This window comes from Argiope bruennichi, chromosome 3, assembly GCF_947563725.1.
Source record: "Argiope bruennichi chromosome 3, qqArgBrue1.1, whole genome shotgun sequence".
Taxonomy (NCBI): domain Eukaryota; kingdom Metazoa; phylum Arthropoda; class Arachnida; order Araneae; family Araneidae; genus Argiope; species Argiope bruennichi.
In genome coordinates, this window is record NC_079153.1 from 95,303,236 (window position 1) to 95,321,239 (window position 18,004).

The 18,004-nt window shown below is 30.7% G+C and overlaps 1 protein-coding gene across 2 annotated transcripts in view; it reads right to left on the reverse strand.

Moving 5' to 3' along the window:
* Window positions 1-18,004, reverse strand: part of LOC129964025 (cubilin-like) — a 209,012-nt gene that overhangs the window by 33,723 nt on the left and 157,285 nt on the right. For both annotated transcript variants that reach the window (XM_056078687.1, XM_056078689.1), the window contains 4 exons: window positions 17,820-17,894; window positions 14,883-15,060; window positions 14,556-14,764; window positions 10,739-10,946 (listed from right to left, as the gene is read on the reverse strand). In XM_056078687.1, coding sequence (XP_055934662.1) covers window positions 10,739-10,946; window positions 14,556-14,764; window positions 14,883-15,060; window positions 17,820-17,894 — 670 coding nt within the window. The remainder of the gene's footprint in view (window positions 1-10,738; window positions 10,947-14,555; window positions 14,765-14,882; window positions 15,061-17,819; window positions 17,895-18,004) is intronic.

Consider the following 18,004-nt stretch of genomic DNA (forward strand, 5'->3'; position numbering starts at 1 on the left):
ACCATGCATTTATATCTTTCTACATGAATTTTTAATTGCTCAGAGAAAAATATAATAATTCGTTTTGATCGAATGAATTCTTAATATAATTATATCTTTTTCATTGAGAAATAACATTAAATAATTAAAAAAGAAATTCGTTGAAATGAAAATACGGGAAATGTAGTTGCATTAATTTATTCCTATTTTATTTTCATATGAATGTGTTCAAAGTATTACAACTTTGATACGAATGCTATATGCTCGACTCTCGTATCAAAAACAAATGACTTTATAAATAAAATGATTTTTAATTACAATTTGACCAGCACCATGGTGGTACTCGGGTTTCAAAACCAAATTAAGGAATGTAATATATGGAGGAATACAATATGAAGGATAATTAGGAGGAATACTAAATGCAGATTTTTCTAGTCAATTAATCATAAATAAAATGTATTTTTATATAATTGTTAGTATTCTTATAATATGTATTCCACCCATAATAGAATTCTTTTTAAGGAAACAATGACACTTTTTAAAAATTCATCCAAAACTGCTTTAAAGCAATAGAAAATACCAAATTCACTTTTAAGATAGTCTAGAGGTACAATTTTGTATTGAAAGCTTTTTAATTTTGAATCTCTGTACTTTTTGCACAAATTTTGGAGTTCATTTCTTCTCATGTTATGGCATTATGAATAATATTGTCAATATTCATAAATGAGACTGCCAAAGCTTAATGATAATTAATCAGCAGCATATTAGAATATGGAAAAGTATACAAATTTAGTGGGTAAATTTTTAGTGGGCAATTATTTTTAGATTTATAAGTTTTTACACCTTCTTTTAGGGTCTCTAAACAATATATTTAGAAATTTTTTTAAATACTTAAATTATTTAAAATGGAATTTTATGAGAAAGAATATTGAATAAGCTGCATTTCATAACACATCCTTATGTTGTACGAAATGATCCGCAAGCATTAACCATTTTTATGACTGAAAATACTGAGTATTATCGCAAGCATTTATAGTGTTTGATTTTAGTTGCTCAGAAGAAATACTGCTTTTGAAAATAAAATAAAATTACAATGTGACATGGTTATCTTTTATTCATAATAGAAAGAGGATGAACTAGAGTTCTATAATGGGTAGAATACGTATAATCAATAGCCGAAAAAATCTGATTTCCAACAACATATAGTCCACCAAATTTAATAGTTGGTTGTTGAATAACAATTAAAATAGACGAACAAATCAGTTTTTCAACAATATATAGTCCATCAAATTTAATGTCTGATTGTTGAACAACAATTAAAATAGACGAACAAATCTGATCTGATCAGCTGACGAACAAATCAGTTTTTCAACAATATATAGTCCATCAAATTTAATGTTTGATTGTTGAACAACAATTAAAATAGACGAACAAATCTGATCTGATCAGCTGACGAACAAATTCATCGAATTTAATATTTTATTGTTGAACAACAATCAAACATAACTTCGTTTTCGATTCTGGGTGTTTATATACGAAAAACATTTATTTCGAAACTAAAAGAAAGTCACAAAAGGATAACTTAAGTGCAATATTTCAAATGACCTCATTGAGAAGACCATCTCTGATTATAAATTATTCAAATTCTCGCCTAATGCTACGTTTCTGTCAAGCTTGATTTGCTAAATTGCTCATTATGTAACATCCGGTTAAAATAGAAAAATTCATTCATAAATAGGCATGGAGTCTGTCTTTTGAAAAATGAATTGTAATAAAATGTAACATCATAGCAGTTAAATGAAAATTCGAGGTAGGACACAATTCACGGAATGGAAGAAAACGCTAATTATTAAAATGAGGCGATTTCTTCCTTCAGATCAATGTCTCTGTTTTATTAGATGAGATAGTGATAAATCTATTATTGGTAACCAGAAAATTATACCCGATTTGTTTGTTGATCGTCATATATATTGTCCTTTGATGTATCTACCATTATTATATACAGGATATCACCAGTGATGTGGTAGTCATAGATTACTTAAAGTAGCACTAGTTCTATTGATATTTCGGATAGAACGACTTGTTATTTTAAGAATCTCTGAAAGAGCTCGGTAGAGAATCGTGACATATTTTTCCCTAGCTGAAGTTAACAGTTCGCATTTATACCTCTGGAATTATGATGTGATATCAAAGAAGGAAAAAATTAAGAGTGTTTCCGAAGATTTTTAAAGCAGTAAATTTCTCCCTCCAAACAACTGAACTAATGCTGTTTAAAAACAAACAAACAAATTAGATCCGTCTTGATTTTTGCTTGTAAAGTTTATTGTGTCAATATAGGCACACCTGCATTGCTTATAAGGTATTTAAAACGATGTAGAAATATCTCATACTTAAAGTAGTTGCATACTTATTAGGTCTATCGTTGCTTCAGGTAAAACTATTTACTATTCTAATAATTTCTGAAAGGGCTCTATATACTGATTGCAGATAATCGTGACAAATATTTTTCCCTTAGTAGAACCAAAAGTTTATCTACTTGAATTTACATTTCTGGGATTATGATATGATTCCAAAGAAGAAATATTCAATACTGAGAGTTCTAGGGAATCTTAAAGTCATAAATTGCTTCCTCCAAATTGTTTTTTAATTGTTTTACGATTCTCATATAGCTGGATACAAGCGTTGGAAATTACATCGAAAAATTATAAATGCTTCAAGCAAGTATTAATGTTATACTGATTGTAATTATTATATGACTGACATTATCAGTTCACTTGTATTTTTAGAATTCAACTACTAAAGCATTGACTTTAAATTTTTAAGTGAAGTAACTGGTAAACGTCTAAACAGCAGCGAAAATCACCCATTGGCTAACTTCAAATTTATTTATTGTAATATTCCTAATGTTGATCAAAAAGCACTTAGAGAAAACAGGCTGTAGCTTCTCGATATATAAATTGCAATAGAATCTGGGAAATACTTTAAAGATTTTGTTGTTCGTTATCATGGCCCATTGTCAAATGCCATATGTTTAACAATACTCACTAGATGGTTAAAAGTTACACAGATTATACTTGACGGACTAAAAGCTATTGCACTTCCTTCGGGTAATGACTCATTTTGCAGCCATTCAAGTCACAAAACATCATGATATCTTTCCTAGATAACTAAAAGTAACAGTTTAAAGCAATATAAACTCTTTTTTCTAGAAACTTAACTAGATTTATTGAACAACGGATTGAATACAATGTATTTTTTGTACCAAGCTGAAAATCTGATATTGACTAGACGTTGAATGAAAAGAAACAGCTTGGCTCTAGAACTTTAAAAGTGAAATAGTCAATCACAGATAGAAAAATAATTAGATCTTACCTCTCAAATTTTATTTTGAAGGTGCTGAGTCTCCAGGAAAATTCTGTTTCATATCTGATATTTATCCCTTCTCTTATCTCTGTACAAAAGTGATGATGAAACTATATTTTCTATTCACTTCTGTTCTTCTGTGCATAGTTACATACTCAATGGGGCATAAAACATTTCCCATTAAATGCACAAGATTTGAGCGATGTGTTAAATTTGTATTAGAAGCATCGGAGAGAACTTAGGGAAAAGAGTTTGGACGTTTTCATCTAATAAATTCATACGAAAAACAAATAGTTATATATGATAGTTAACAATATCACAATTTCTTAAAATTGCATTTCGCAATATGTTACAAATAGCTGGGAAAACTACAGCAATTCATAGTTTTTAGAAATAAAATCAGATTACTTAGATATTGACTTGCTGCTATTCATTAACAAAATCATGTATTAAGATAATAATAAGTTCAATAGTATTGGATTCCAAAAATACCTATTAAAAAGCAATTTCAGATATTTTTCGTCCTCTTTTTCTTTTTTGGAATACATTACCAAAAAAGATGACAGATTTTGATAATGTTTTTTTCGTTTGTGGACGTTGAGCTCTTAAAAACTTGAAATACAGCGAACTAGTATTACAGAAATATCTATTGTTACTTGTTTTTCAAAAGAAAGGGAAAAGTCCAAGGCCATTTTAAAATACTTTTTTCTATCAACCAGATATCAATTGACGGGGGGGGAGAGGGGAGAATATTTATTACTATGAAAGGAAATAACTTCTTCGAAGGATATAAGATAACGCCCTGCCCTGAATATTAATTAAAAATATATTCTTACTACTAAAGTAAAAAAAAAATGCGTTTTTTTGTGTTCTATAGAGCAGTCTATTTGATCGATCAAATTTCATTTCTCAAAACTGGTCAATTCTATTTTGGAGAGTAAAAATGGGAACTTAATTATTAAATTATTTAAAAAAACTGTGATTAATTAAATGTGATTGAAAAATTTAATAAGAATTTTAATTAATAAATATCAAGAAAATTTTTTCCATTTTATGGCGATAGTTAGTGAAAATATAATTGTATAAAGGTAATGTTTATGCCACAGTACAATTCAAAAATTATCTTCTCAATAATACCAGTTTAATTGCTGTCTAAATTTTAACAAATTTTAATGCAGTGTTCAACGCCACTTTTCTTAGTTGCAAAGAAATTTAAACTATTTTTATTGTTTTTGCAGGTATTAAAACGCAATTGTGCTTTTTTCCCCTTTGTTGTAGGATTAAGGTCTGAAAAATTATATTTTCATATTCTTCCTCAATGTCGTTATGAATTTTTGCATTGTTATTTCATTTCATTAGAATTATTACAGATTGTAATTTTTTATGGAGCAAAGCTCATAAGGACATTAAATAATATATACGATATGCTGAAAGAATATACTAGATATTTTATAAAAAAAAATAGTATGTATCAGTCCACCTATCATGTTTTAGATGCGCTCACATGAGTAAGTAAGATGGGCCGTATAATTTTAATGTCAACTATGCATTAACTATGCAACAATGCATTTTCTGCGCATTAAAGATAATAAAAAGAAACTACAATATTAAATACTGTACAACAATGTATTAGATAACAAACACAGTTTCATTTTTCATGCCAATGTGCCATTCTTGTAACTTGGCGCCTTTAGGAAGTCTCACTTCCCATTGAAGACAACAAGAGTAAGACTACTAAAATATCAATTGCAATTTGATGTTTAAAATATTTTCTGATGGAGCTATGAATATTAATCCCTTCATGAATGATTTAATAGAAATTAAATTCTAAAATTCCCGGCATGTCAGGTAGTCGTCGAAAGCGTGTAGTATTAATTAAATATGACTATAATTCTAGTTTATTTAGTATATTATTCTCTGCGTGTCAGCTTTTAATGATTTTGATTTGATCTGTATGTTTTGATGATAAAGACTACTTTTTTATTTCCTCATATAGAGTACTATCTTAAGGTCAAAATTAAGGTCAAATGCAAGGGTCAAAAATTTCGAATTCAAAAGTTTGATGAATCTCCAGAACAATGTCACTCTGATTCTTTGTTCGTCCATTCGTTCGTCTGTATTTGAACGTTATATCTTAAACACTAATTCAGCAAACTGATAGAAATTTGGTATATGGTCTTTAACAAATGTGTAGATTTCTATGAAATTCTGAATCAAAAATTCCACTATCCGGATATAAGTTAATATAATTTCAAAGCGAAGAAAGCTAGATGAATAAAATGTGGTGAGCACATTTAGTACCTAAAATGTAGATATATATTAAATTTTGAACTAAATTCGTCAAGGATTGACTGTATGTCGGTCGGTACTTTCACATGTATTTAGACGCATATATTTAAAAATTTAAATATATGAAATTTGGTATGTCACTTTTGTGGCTGCAATCGTAGTTCTATGTTAAAATTTTCTTTCAATTAGTCGAAGGAAAGAAAAAAGACTTCCAAAACATGTATTCGGTTTTCTAGTACTTGTGTATTAACTACATCACAGTGATTAATAGCCAAAAGATCGCTAAAGACCGCATGTCAATAGGCTCTTTCGTAATTATTGTTAGCTAATGGTATGTGGTTAAAAATACACTTTACAATTTTTAGAGAGCAGGTAAGAACGTTTTGAATAGACTACTCCCACTGGCTATTTTTCAATGCATTAATAAAAAAATTATTATTATTTAACTATTCCATTTGCACCAATTTATGCAAGCAATAAAACAAGCACCTCTCTTTTTTCCTTCGGTTGCGGTGGTGGCTTAGTGATATTGTCGCGACCTCGGGACCGGAGTCTTTAGGTTCGAGACCCGATTCCACTAAAGGTACGCCTTGTATACGAGCCTGGTGCATGTTAAATCTGACGTAATTGACAAAACATCATCCAGCTTGTGCAATGCGGAAGTTTAGAGAAGAGGTACCAGTTCAAGTGTCGTTCTCGACATCTGACCAGAGTTCAATGCTACGAGACCATTCTCAAAACAGCCCTCGTGTTGCTTTTAAAAGAGACATTAAATAGATTAAATTATATACATTTTCTTTGCATTTGCATCATTCATTCAATCTATTGTCATAATTCTTTTTATAATTTTGACATTTATTTTTTTTATATATTAATAAGTATGAACGAAAATAACTCCGCGTAAATACATGAACGGTTGGGACTTCATATCTCGGATAAACGCAACAAAATTCCAGCTGGCATCTGTAACAACACTACTGAAAATCCTGACACTTTTCGCATGGCGAGCTCTCCATTATTAAATCTTCCTGTCACTCAGGTTTTCAACAGCTAAAGAAAAACTCAATAATTTTGATTGACAGACATATTTCGTTCTTGAGACAGAGTGTCATGGAGGAATAAATACTCAATTCGCGTCCTTTTTTTTTATTTTAGTGTGTGTGTTTCGAAATGGGAAGATACAATTCTGCCTACATCAGACTTCATATCTCTTTGTGCCTGTTGTTTAGTAATAAAGAATTTCTGTCAAAAGCAAGTTTCCTTGTATCCTTCCGTAAACAAGGAAATGCATGAACACTTGGTTGTTTTTGATCCTATTATTGACCGCAACCTACATTTAGTAGTTGCAGTCAATAATTTGGTTAATATACTAATAACCTATATGTTGTGAATACTACAGAATGTTATAGCTTATTATATAATTTTTTTGTCATTTTTCTTTCGTTCTCATATATTATGTTTAGATGATTTGTATTATTAGGTGGTTTACAAAAAGAAAAACAAAAGTGACCAAGATTTGATGAAAAACTATTTTTAACATCTGAGAGTCGGATATAATTTATGGAGTTAGGTTTGTCAGCATATAAAGGAATAAAAATTTTTGAAATATTTGGTGGATTAAATCTCGCTACGATTTTATCAAATAACTTATAATATTTTAGATCAATTCGAAAAAGTTAATCTGTTGGTCTGTCTATTCGAATATTTGTGAAAGGAGTAAGTAAATAAACAAAAAGAAGTTACAATAGAAATCTAATTATCCGGATCGTCTGGAAGAAAACCAATCTAGATAATCAAATATTCGGATAATTGATGAACTGAAGAGAAGAATTGTTTCTTAGAAAGAAAAGAGAAATTTGCTAATAATATATTAATTTAATGACCCCCAAAACAATATTGTTTGCATTTTGTATATTTACAAACTAAATTATAGAAACTTGACTTGCTGTATGAAAAATCTATTTTTTAATTTTATCCTCATACATAGGCGATATTTCACTCATTGAAGGAATGTATTATGTGCATATGTTTGAAAACCGAAAGCTCAAAAGTCAATTTTAAAAGGCATCATTCACAGGAGTCCGTAATGATAATAAATTGCAGTTTTTGCAATTTTCTCAAAATATTATTTTGTTGTTGTTATTTTAAATTTCGGTACGAATATATAAAATTTTTACATTCTCAATAAAAATTTTATAGATTCGTACTTTATAGAAAACACTATATATACCATATAGAATATTTTTTTTTTATAGATTCGTACTTTATAGAAAATACTATATATACCATATAGAATATTTTTTTTATAGATTCGTACTTTATAGAACAATACTATATATACCATATAGAATATTTTTTATAGATTGGTACTTTATAGAAGAATACTATATATACCATATAGAATATTTTTTTATAGATTCGTAATTTTATAGAAGTACAGAGGACGTATTGTAATAGTTAGAAAATTCGAAATCCTGAGTTCAAGAATCCTCACGTTTCAGATATCTACAAGTCCAAAAAACAAATTTTTTGTCTTATGTCTATCTGCCTATCTACGAACACGGTAATTCAAAAACGCTTTAAGTTGGATGGCTAAAATTTGGTGCATGGAATTACTACCAAATTTCTAGAATTCTATCAAATTTTAACTAAAATCCATTCACAGGAAGTCAATCTGTCTGGCTGTTCGAGTAAAAGTGAATTCAGTATCTATGAAACCTAAAAAGAAAGGTAGATTAAATTTTTATACAGGGTTGGCGCCGAAAATATAGATACCTAAAAAATTTTGAGTTATATCTGCCAAACGGTTGACCATCGATCAATCTGTACTTTCGTATGCATGCAAACATAATAACTCATAATTCCGGTGATTTAAATCAATTGACAAATTTCGTTCTATCTTTATTGCAACGGTAGTTTTGTGTTAAATTTTTGTATGAAACGGTCGCCATAAAAGGCGTTCAAAATGCATATTTTCTCGATAGATTCAGTAAAAATATTAGATTCGCACAAAGGATATATTTCTTAATTATCGTTTACACCAATGCCATACAAATTATTCGTAGTTTCACCCAAGGTCCCGAATTTCGTGCAGAGGAGGGATGATAAAATTTATTGGAAAGTATGCGGTAAAGTTACGGGGAGGCAGGCCACCACTGCTGATTTGTATTGTATGTATTCGTATGAATTTTTTTATATAATATTTACAATCATTTTGTATATGCTAAGCCATTTTTAACTTATATATGGGCCATTGATATATTTTTAAGAGGCTATTTACATTACAAAATATCATGTATTTTTCAGACTTTCAAGCTAAAGACATTCAATATTGTTTCAAGATATTCTTTTGAAGTACATCGAAAATAAAATAAGTTCATTATAATTATTGAACCTTTACTCACATATAATTCTAATTTTTGGCAGATAATATGTAACTTTTCCCCCTGTATGTATTGATTTAAAGTGAAGAAGTTCACATTATCGTATCACAACGTATTTTCAGTTTGCTATTAATTTAAAAATATTGGGCACAATCGGTCAAAAGCAATAAGATGCAAAATGCATACTAGATTCTCTTCTCTATAGTGTGAATCTTAATGGAAAATATATTACATTGTGTAAAAATACGAGGAAATCTAGGATAGAACAAAACATAATTATTGATTAAAATTCAAATTTAAATGTTAAAAGGTTTCTATTCAAATTTGTTTATTTTTAGAGAAGTTAGTAAGACCTTTTTCTAAATTTATCTAATGATTATAATTTGTTAAAAAATGTTTTAACAAGAAATTTTTGAAATAGAGTTGCAATTCTAAATAGGATAAGTACAATAGAAAACTAAACAAATGATTCAGGAAATAATTATAATTTTGAATAAGGTGTGATTTCCGCCTTCGTGACAGTGACATAAAAAAGTCATATTTCTCTAAAAATTATTTCAGTACATGCACTTAATTATTTTGTGCTAAAATTTGAATTATTCTAACTTGCAGTTAGATATGGCTGAAAGCGCTTAACCGACACTTATTTTATTCAGAAGTATTTCATAATACATATATGCATAAAAAATATCACATATAATTGTTTTCGCTTTTAAATCTTTTATAATCGAAAACGTAAAGTTAAAAAATTTTTAAATAAAAAAATGTCGGCATATTCCGACATTTTTTTATATGCACTTACTTATTTTCAACTAAAATTCGAGTTATTCTAACTTTTTACGACATAAGGCTGAAAGTACTTTGTAGAATTTTTTTTATTTAGTAGTGCTTTATTTCGATTCATAATGAAAAACTGGTCAAAGGACATGATGAATAATTGCTTTCATTTTTGAATCATAATAATCTAAAGGTCATTTTGAAATATCAATCAGGTAAAGTTGATAAATTAAAAGAAAAAAATGTCGGCATATGCACTTATTTATTTTGAACAAAAATTCGGATTATTCTAACTTTTTACGAGATAAGGCTGAAAGTACTTTGTAAACTTTTTTTTTTATTTAGCAGTATTTCATTTCAATTCATAATGAAAAACTGGTCAAAGGACATGATGAATAATTGCTTTCGTTTTTGAATCATAATAATCTAAAAGTAATTTTGAAATATTAATCTGGTAAAATTTATAAATTAAAAGAAAAAAAATGGCGGGATATGCACTTACTTATTTTGAACTAAAATTCGAATTATACTAACTTACAGAGAGATGCGGTTGAAAGTACTTTATCAACATTTATTTTACTCATGCGGATTTCATAAAAAAAAAGACTGAACAAATGATATGATGTATAAATTATTTAGTTTATAAATGCATTATGACATGAATATAGTGACTCCATGAACCGACAATTGACCCACAAATTTCAACATATCAATCAGATAAAACTAATAAATTTTAAGGAAAAAAAATACATTTCTGAAGTAATTACGAGAAGTCGTAGAGTTCTGTAGATAAATAGACCAGCTACTTAGAGTGTCAAAAAATTTCCCCAGTTGAAAACGACATCTTGAGTTAGAATAATTCGCAAGTGCAAGGAAGCCTTAAAATCAAACGATTTTAGCAAAAATATGAAATAAATAAATAAAAAAAATAAAAAATGCCAACTCACTGAGCTCCTCCAAAGATGAGGTCGAAATCCATGAACTCCAACCTGACCCTCTGTCCTTTCTTGCCCAAGAACCTGTAATGGCAGTTAAGGTTCTTGGGGTAGACTCCCGGGTAAGTGGGCGATCGGAACTCGCCCTCTGACTTGTTGTCACTAAACACTGTGAAGCTGCACACTGAGTCAGGTGAAGGAGTGCCCACCACGTACTGAGCTGGAAGAGAAAAAACACTGTTAATTTCATCATTATACTTTTCATTATAGGGAAATGGATACTGTAGCCCATATACAGACTAAGCAACTACTTAGAGCCGCTTGGCTGATGGCTATGTGTGCAAGAAACTCGATTTTAAAATAATTATTATTAATTTAGCAGCTAAATAAATTTGTAAAAAATAAAGATTCTATTATTCATAAGATATATAGAAACAGTACTAGTACTTTATAGAATATAAATAAGTTTGCAAAAAAATGAAGTTTTTGGTATTTGTAAGATATATCGACAATAATTTTTTTTATAAAATATAAATAAATTTATAAAAAATGAAGATTCTTTTATTTATAAGATATATAAAAACACTACTAATATTTTATCAAATATAATCGGCCAGGCTCTCATTAGTTTCATTACGGTCTCTTAGCTATTTCAATATTTATAACATTTGGTTCATGTAAGCATCTAATTAAATTATATTAACTACAATTACTGCTCAGTATGAGTTCATGATAAAATAGAAAATAAGCATAAACATTTTTAAAGAATTACTGAAACAAAAAAAGTAACCTAATATAAATAATAAACATGTTGGATAATTTTTGCAGAAATTTGAAACTAAATTGACCAAAAGTAGGGCCTTATAATGTGCAATGAATAGGGCCGCAAAATGCTGAAATTAACCACCATTAATCAGAAAGTTTTTGATATCGATATGTCTTTATTTGAAATTATTTATAGATCTATTCTATAAATAATGCATGGATAATGTAGACTCTACGTATGATCATTTAGTTTTTATAATTTTAGTCAACATCTATGTCTAGAACATAGCTTTCTCCGTTGCTACTCATAACACAAAAGCATTTGAATTTCACTATAATAATAAAACAAACGTACAAGAATTTGTAATTAACCCGATGAAAGTTTTATCTCTGTGCAATATTTCTTATACTTTGCTTTATTTTATATTAGAATCGGTATTAGAAGGAATTGGCATCAATAAAATCCGCCAAATTAAAGAATGGGGGGCATATGAAAAGAAGAATGAGAATATAAAATGGATTGTATCAATGAATTGCTAATTTCATTAATGTATTCACGTGTATTGGCTGTAGGTGAAATCCCATTTAGTATATTCAAATGTCAAGGATTCATAACCAAATCCAAATATCAGAATTTGTGATATCTTCAGATGGTAAGTTTTTTTCCTTGATAAATCTTTCCGTGTATATCCATTTAACTGTCAGGGAAACCTAGAGATTCCACTTTCGGGTGGGGGGGGGGTATTCTGTGGCGAAAAGAAAAAACGACGGTAAAAGAGAAATTGGAATATTTAGATAGTATGTGGGGTGAAATGTCTTAATTCCAGTATATGGAATAGGTTGTTTTCTTGAAAGAATTTCAGGTGAAACTGGAACACGTATGTATTTCGAAGGGAAAATAACTAAAAAAGCCTGCAGAAGGCAGCCTAAAAGCAGTACACAATTGATTATTAAAGAGCTCATCTACAAGTCCTTCTTTTAATAATGTGGAGTAAGGACATAACCAGTAAATAGAACCCATTCTCTGCTTCATATTCCATGGTAGTGGAGATAATATATGCAGATATGTCTTTGACACAGCTTATCCGAGGTATTTCTCTTCTACCACATGATAGGACACAAAGCCTTTGAATGGCATTACCCCAGCAGACCAAAAGGAAAAAAAAAATTAGAATTGGGTTTTCAAAATTTTTCTTGTCTCTTAAATTTCCAATTAATATAAAATTTAGCCTACAATTTGGATGTTTTTTAGTTAAATCGGAGTCAAAACTGAAAATCATTTTTTTAAATTTTATCATGATTTATTTCAAAATCATGATTCTTTAAAAATTATTTTTGCTAGCTAAATACATTTATGTATTGTGTCTTCAATAGTCTTAAGTACATAGCATTTTTAGGATTCTTTATTCATTAGAGGTTTTAGCAGCTGTAAAATGCATTTAATATGAAAAGCAATAAAAAATGTTGATTAAAAACAATAAACATTTTTGGATGTATCAAAATTTTTCTGTGTTCCTATCAGCCTGAAATCAGCCAAAATTCAACTACATATATTAAGCTGTAAATCCTGAGAGATTGTTTCACCTTTTCCCAGTTTTATCACCATATGTATGTGATGGCTTGATTTTAAACAAATGAGACTACTTATTTCCAACAGAAAGCTTAAAGAGTAGGCAGATATTTAATTCTTTTTACCTGAGAGAGTTTTGGCGAAAGCGTGTTCACCTTTTTTCAACAGAATTACAGTTTGAAAGGAGAATGTGTAATGCAATAGTACAGTCCATAATTCTACAAATGAAATACTTGTGACAGTTTAAATTTATTGGAAAACGACATAAAAGGGCGGCGCCCTGCAATGAACGGATTGGCAAGATCTCGTAGAATCGAAAATGCTGGGAGGGTGTAGTCTCATGAGATATATAAGACTCTGTTCCTTATCATATCTTCAGCTCATAAAAGGATTATAGAGGATGATAGAGGATTGTGATAAATGTTGAATTGATGCCATAGAAATGCATGACTTTCAGTTGGAATTGGAATTGTTCTATAGGTTTTGACACTTTATATAGGCGTGCTGACAATATCTAACGATATAAGATCTAAACGAAGTTTGTTTCAATTAAAAACATACAGAAATTACAGATGAAGCTGTGTTTTTTTGCTTTTTTCGATAATAGAGTATTTTTTTTCTTCTTCTGGTATTATTATTATGTTTACTTACTTCAATTACATACAAACATTGTTCGTATTCAGAACTATTCAATTGAGTAGAAATATACTGTAACATTCCCCGTTTCCCAGTACTGATAAGACATTTACAGCCAGCTGTGTTGTCACTGTTACTTACTAAACTCCTCGAGATAGCCAGATGGGGGATCTTTTCACATGGGTGGTCTCGCATCTGTTCATTAGCGACTACAATGAAATACCACATGTGTAATTCCTCGTCCAAGAGGTATTGATAGTACCTTCAAAGAGAAAGGGGTGTCCAAACATCTGGATGCTAGATGTTTCTTTTTGTGAAAGGACCCTCCCACGACCCACTGGCGCCGTTGAGAGAGCATATTGCTGAACCCCGATTGGCCGAAAGAGAGCTCAAATGACCAATGTAAATTAAGAGGCGGAGATTGTCGTCGAAATAAAGCGCGGAGATTATTTTTAGGAGGAGAAAAGAAACGAATTGCAGGCGGACTGTTGGACTACACCCACGAATTCGGAGTCCGAGAACCAACTGAGTTTCAAGAAAGCCTTCGACTTTGAACTGTTGTGTCTCCTACTACAGGTGTAAATAACTATTTATTTAACCAAGATTAGAACTAGTTGTTCTTTTGTATATATAGGGCTGTAAAATAAAGAATTGTCTGGAAATTCTGCTTCGTTATTTGATCAGTCTAGATTAAGACATTACAATACCAACTGTTTTGTCTTACACAGCCAACTACATATGTTTTATATGATCAGTCTACAGCTGTTTATGTACATAGCCAACTACAGCTGTTATTGATTGTGACCTACATCTGCGATTGCTCGAGAAACTAACTGCAAGAAAGAGCCAGAAACTCACAGGCGTTGATGAATTCGTAGTATCCCTCGAAGGCATCGGAATCGACGTGTTCCTCGTCCGAGTAGAAGGCGATGACCAGCGTCTGGTACATGGAGATCCGGTTTCGAGGCCTGTTCCGACCGCAGTACCGTCCCCCGAAAGGAGTTCGGATCAGCTCCATGGTCGCATTCTCGATCTCTGTGTACAAATCGATGTACTCGTGATTACACCTGGAATGAAACAAACGAAAAGGTGATTAAGTGAGTGCTACAATTAGTGAGTGTACAGCACAGTTAAATTTGGAGACATTTTGGCAGAGGAGGATGTAGCTGAAGGCGATCTACTCACTCCGGATTGGTCCCTCGCAGATTGAACGACATGAAGGTGACCTGAACCCTTTCATTTTCGCTGGCGATGAAGGTGTAGATGCAGTGGCGCGAATGACCCTTCGGAATGGTGAGCTGAGGGGCTCTGAATGTTCCATTTTTCGGACCTTCCGCATTGCTGACGAAGATGCGGTCACATTCTGAAAAGAAGCCAAGACCTGTCATTTCTGGATGGCGTCTTCTCTGTTTATAAAAATTTTGGCATCTTTTAAATTTGATGTAATGCAATGATTATTTCAAGCAAAAATTTCTAATTATTAGTAAGATAGGCATCTCATGGTAAAAGTATGAGTATCTCTAATGAGTTTCACGTTTCAGTGTGTTGCGGAGCAGTGTTTTACTATATGGAGCGTCTAATTTTGCTCGCTTCCAAAATCGATAATTTTAATTATAAATGGGAAAAGTAGGTTTAAAAATCACTTTTAGGAACTGCTTGTTTTATTAATAGATGGCAGTTTAATTCAAGCATGTCCATAATTTTCAGCTATAGCTACTAAATAAGAGGTTCTCAACCTAAAATAAGCCTACATTTGGAAGGCATGCTTATGTTAACCATTTATAAATAAGCTTTGAAAGCTCAAGCATTTGAAATAATCAAAAAAGTAACTGCCTTCTTTAGTGGAAATATCACTTATGCTTTAAAATTTTCTATAGTTTAAATATATATATATATCTATGGAGTTCAAGATGTAACTTTTAAAATACACCTTAAGAGCTCAAAAATTATTACTTTGTTAAGGGAAATCATGAATTATTGTTGTTTAGAAACAAGTAAGAAATTCAGTATTTATTCATATAAATAAGTTTATTTAATTCCGGAATTTTTAAAGCTGTTTTAGAGTATTATAGTATTCAGCATACAAAATGACTCATCAGTTAATTTCTGTTTTCAAGAAAATTTGATTAAAAACTGGCTAAACCACTAAAAAGTAATGGTTTTATTGAAAAGCTTGCCTCAAATGAAAATAGACGTGACAAGGAATAAGAAAAAGAAAGAGGCACTGATTTAATTCTGTTCATATATTCTTTGCATGTGCTACAATTTGGAAGGTATTATTTTTCATTCACAACTACCAGCTATTTCTAGAATAACGGCAAGATAAGCCAAAGCTGTTGAAGAGTTCAGCAATCTGAGGAATTAGAGGCTAAAATTTGCCAAAACAGCCGAAAATAACGGCCAAGTATTTTTCAGAATAACAGCAAGATGAGTCAAAACAAACAGCTGTACACTTCGGTAATCTGGGAGATTAGAAGCTAAAATTGCCAAAACAGCCGAAAATAACGGCCAAGTATTTTTCAGAATAACAGCAAGATGAGTCAAAACAAACAGCTGTACACTTCGGTAATCTGGGAGATTAGAAGCTAAAATTGCCAAAACAGCCGAAAATAACGGCCAAGTATTTTTCAGAATAACAGCAAGATGAGTCAAAACAAACAGCTGTACACTTCGGTAATCTGGGAGATTAGAAGCTAAAATTGCCAAAACAGCCGAAAATAACGGCCAAGTATTTTTCAGAATAACAGCAAGATGAGTCAAAACAAACAGCTGTACACTTCGGTAATCTGGGAGATTAGAAGCTAAAATTGCCAAAACAGCCGAAAATAAAGGCCAAGTATTTTTCAGAATAACAGCAAGATGAGTCAAAACAAACAGCTGTACACTTCGGTAATCTGGGAGATTAGAAGCTAAAATTGCCAAAACAGCCGAAAATAATGGTAAGACGATCTAATGCAAATAATAGCAGAATAAAATAGCGCTGACAAGCCAAGTCAATAGATATTGTCAATGGATGAATCAAGCATTCTGAATGTCTAAGATTTCCTAATTTTTACCGCTATTAATAATATGTAATGCCAGTTTATTATTCTTAACTTTGCATCAAACACTCTTGCATACTTTCTTAGCTATATCTCTACTTGTTTAAAATCAAGAATTTGAAAGTTATTAAGAATATAAAAGTTTAGTTTTAATTAATTATTTCTTCTCTGGACGAAAATGGACCGTATACGCTTAAAGGTCATAAGGACTCCGGTGTAAGAAGAAACTAATGAAAAAATGGAAATATTAAAATAGAATGTGGCAATTATATGCTATGAAAATTTTGAGCTCTAACGGACATAGATAATGACATGTCTAGCCTGTAATAATGTCATGCTTTTTTTTCCATTCAGAATATTCATTCGAGTGATTATTATATTTAATCTCTAATAGATGTTAGTTTGCGAAATGTGTAAATTCCGAAATTAGTTTAGTGGTTTAAAAGCTCTTATTAAAATTCAGCGAACTGTATATTCGTTTGAGGACCCTTTTTCTCATTTCTGGTTACAGTTAAGAATCGAAAGTATGAAATTTTAATTCGATTATAACTTCTCAATAACATTTAATTCGATTATAACTTCTCATTAGCATAAGAAATTCAAAGTCAGATAGTCCGAAAGAAAGACTTGTTTATATAAGAAAATATCAGGGGTATAACTTAATTCTTTTAATTCCAGTGTTCTGCTTCAGTATTTTTTCGAAATTACTGTTATTTCATATTGTAACTATTATTTTTCAGCAAATTACAAAACAATCAGATAATCACTTTTTACCAAGAGTTCAACAAAAGTTATCAGCAATAAATATATTTATAAAAGGAACAACTTAGTATAAAGAAATTGATAATATGAATATACTGATACATGCATAAAAAACTAGCTACAATTTAATATAGTAATAAATAGAAGAAAGAAAAAAACATAAAGCTAGACATTTACAGGAACGTCATTAAGCATGCTTTTACTTGAACGGAAAGAACAAAAAATCGAACGAGCTACAGGTGCTTGAGTGCAAGAGAGAGAGAGAGAGACAGAGAGCTAGAGCGGAGTCAGGAAGTAAACAAAGTATAAAGAAACGTACTTGGGGTGATCCGAGATGTGGGTGTAGGGGGAGAATGTGCAGCCGAGGGGTCGCTCACGGTTGAAGAGCCACTCACTACGGAAGGAAGGACGAACGAAAATAAATAAAAAATGAAAACAAAGAGATGAGTGAACATTGCTCACAGATATCAGCCAGCAACAGACAGAATGTGGGCAAATCTGGAG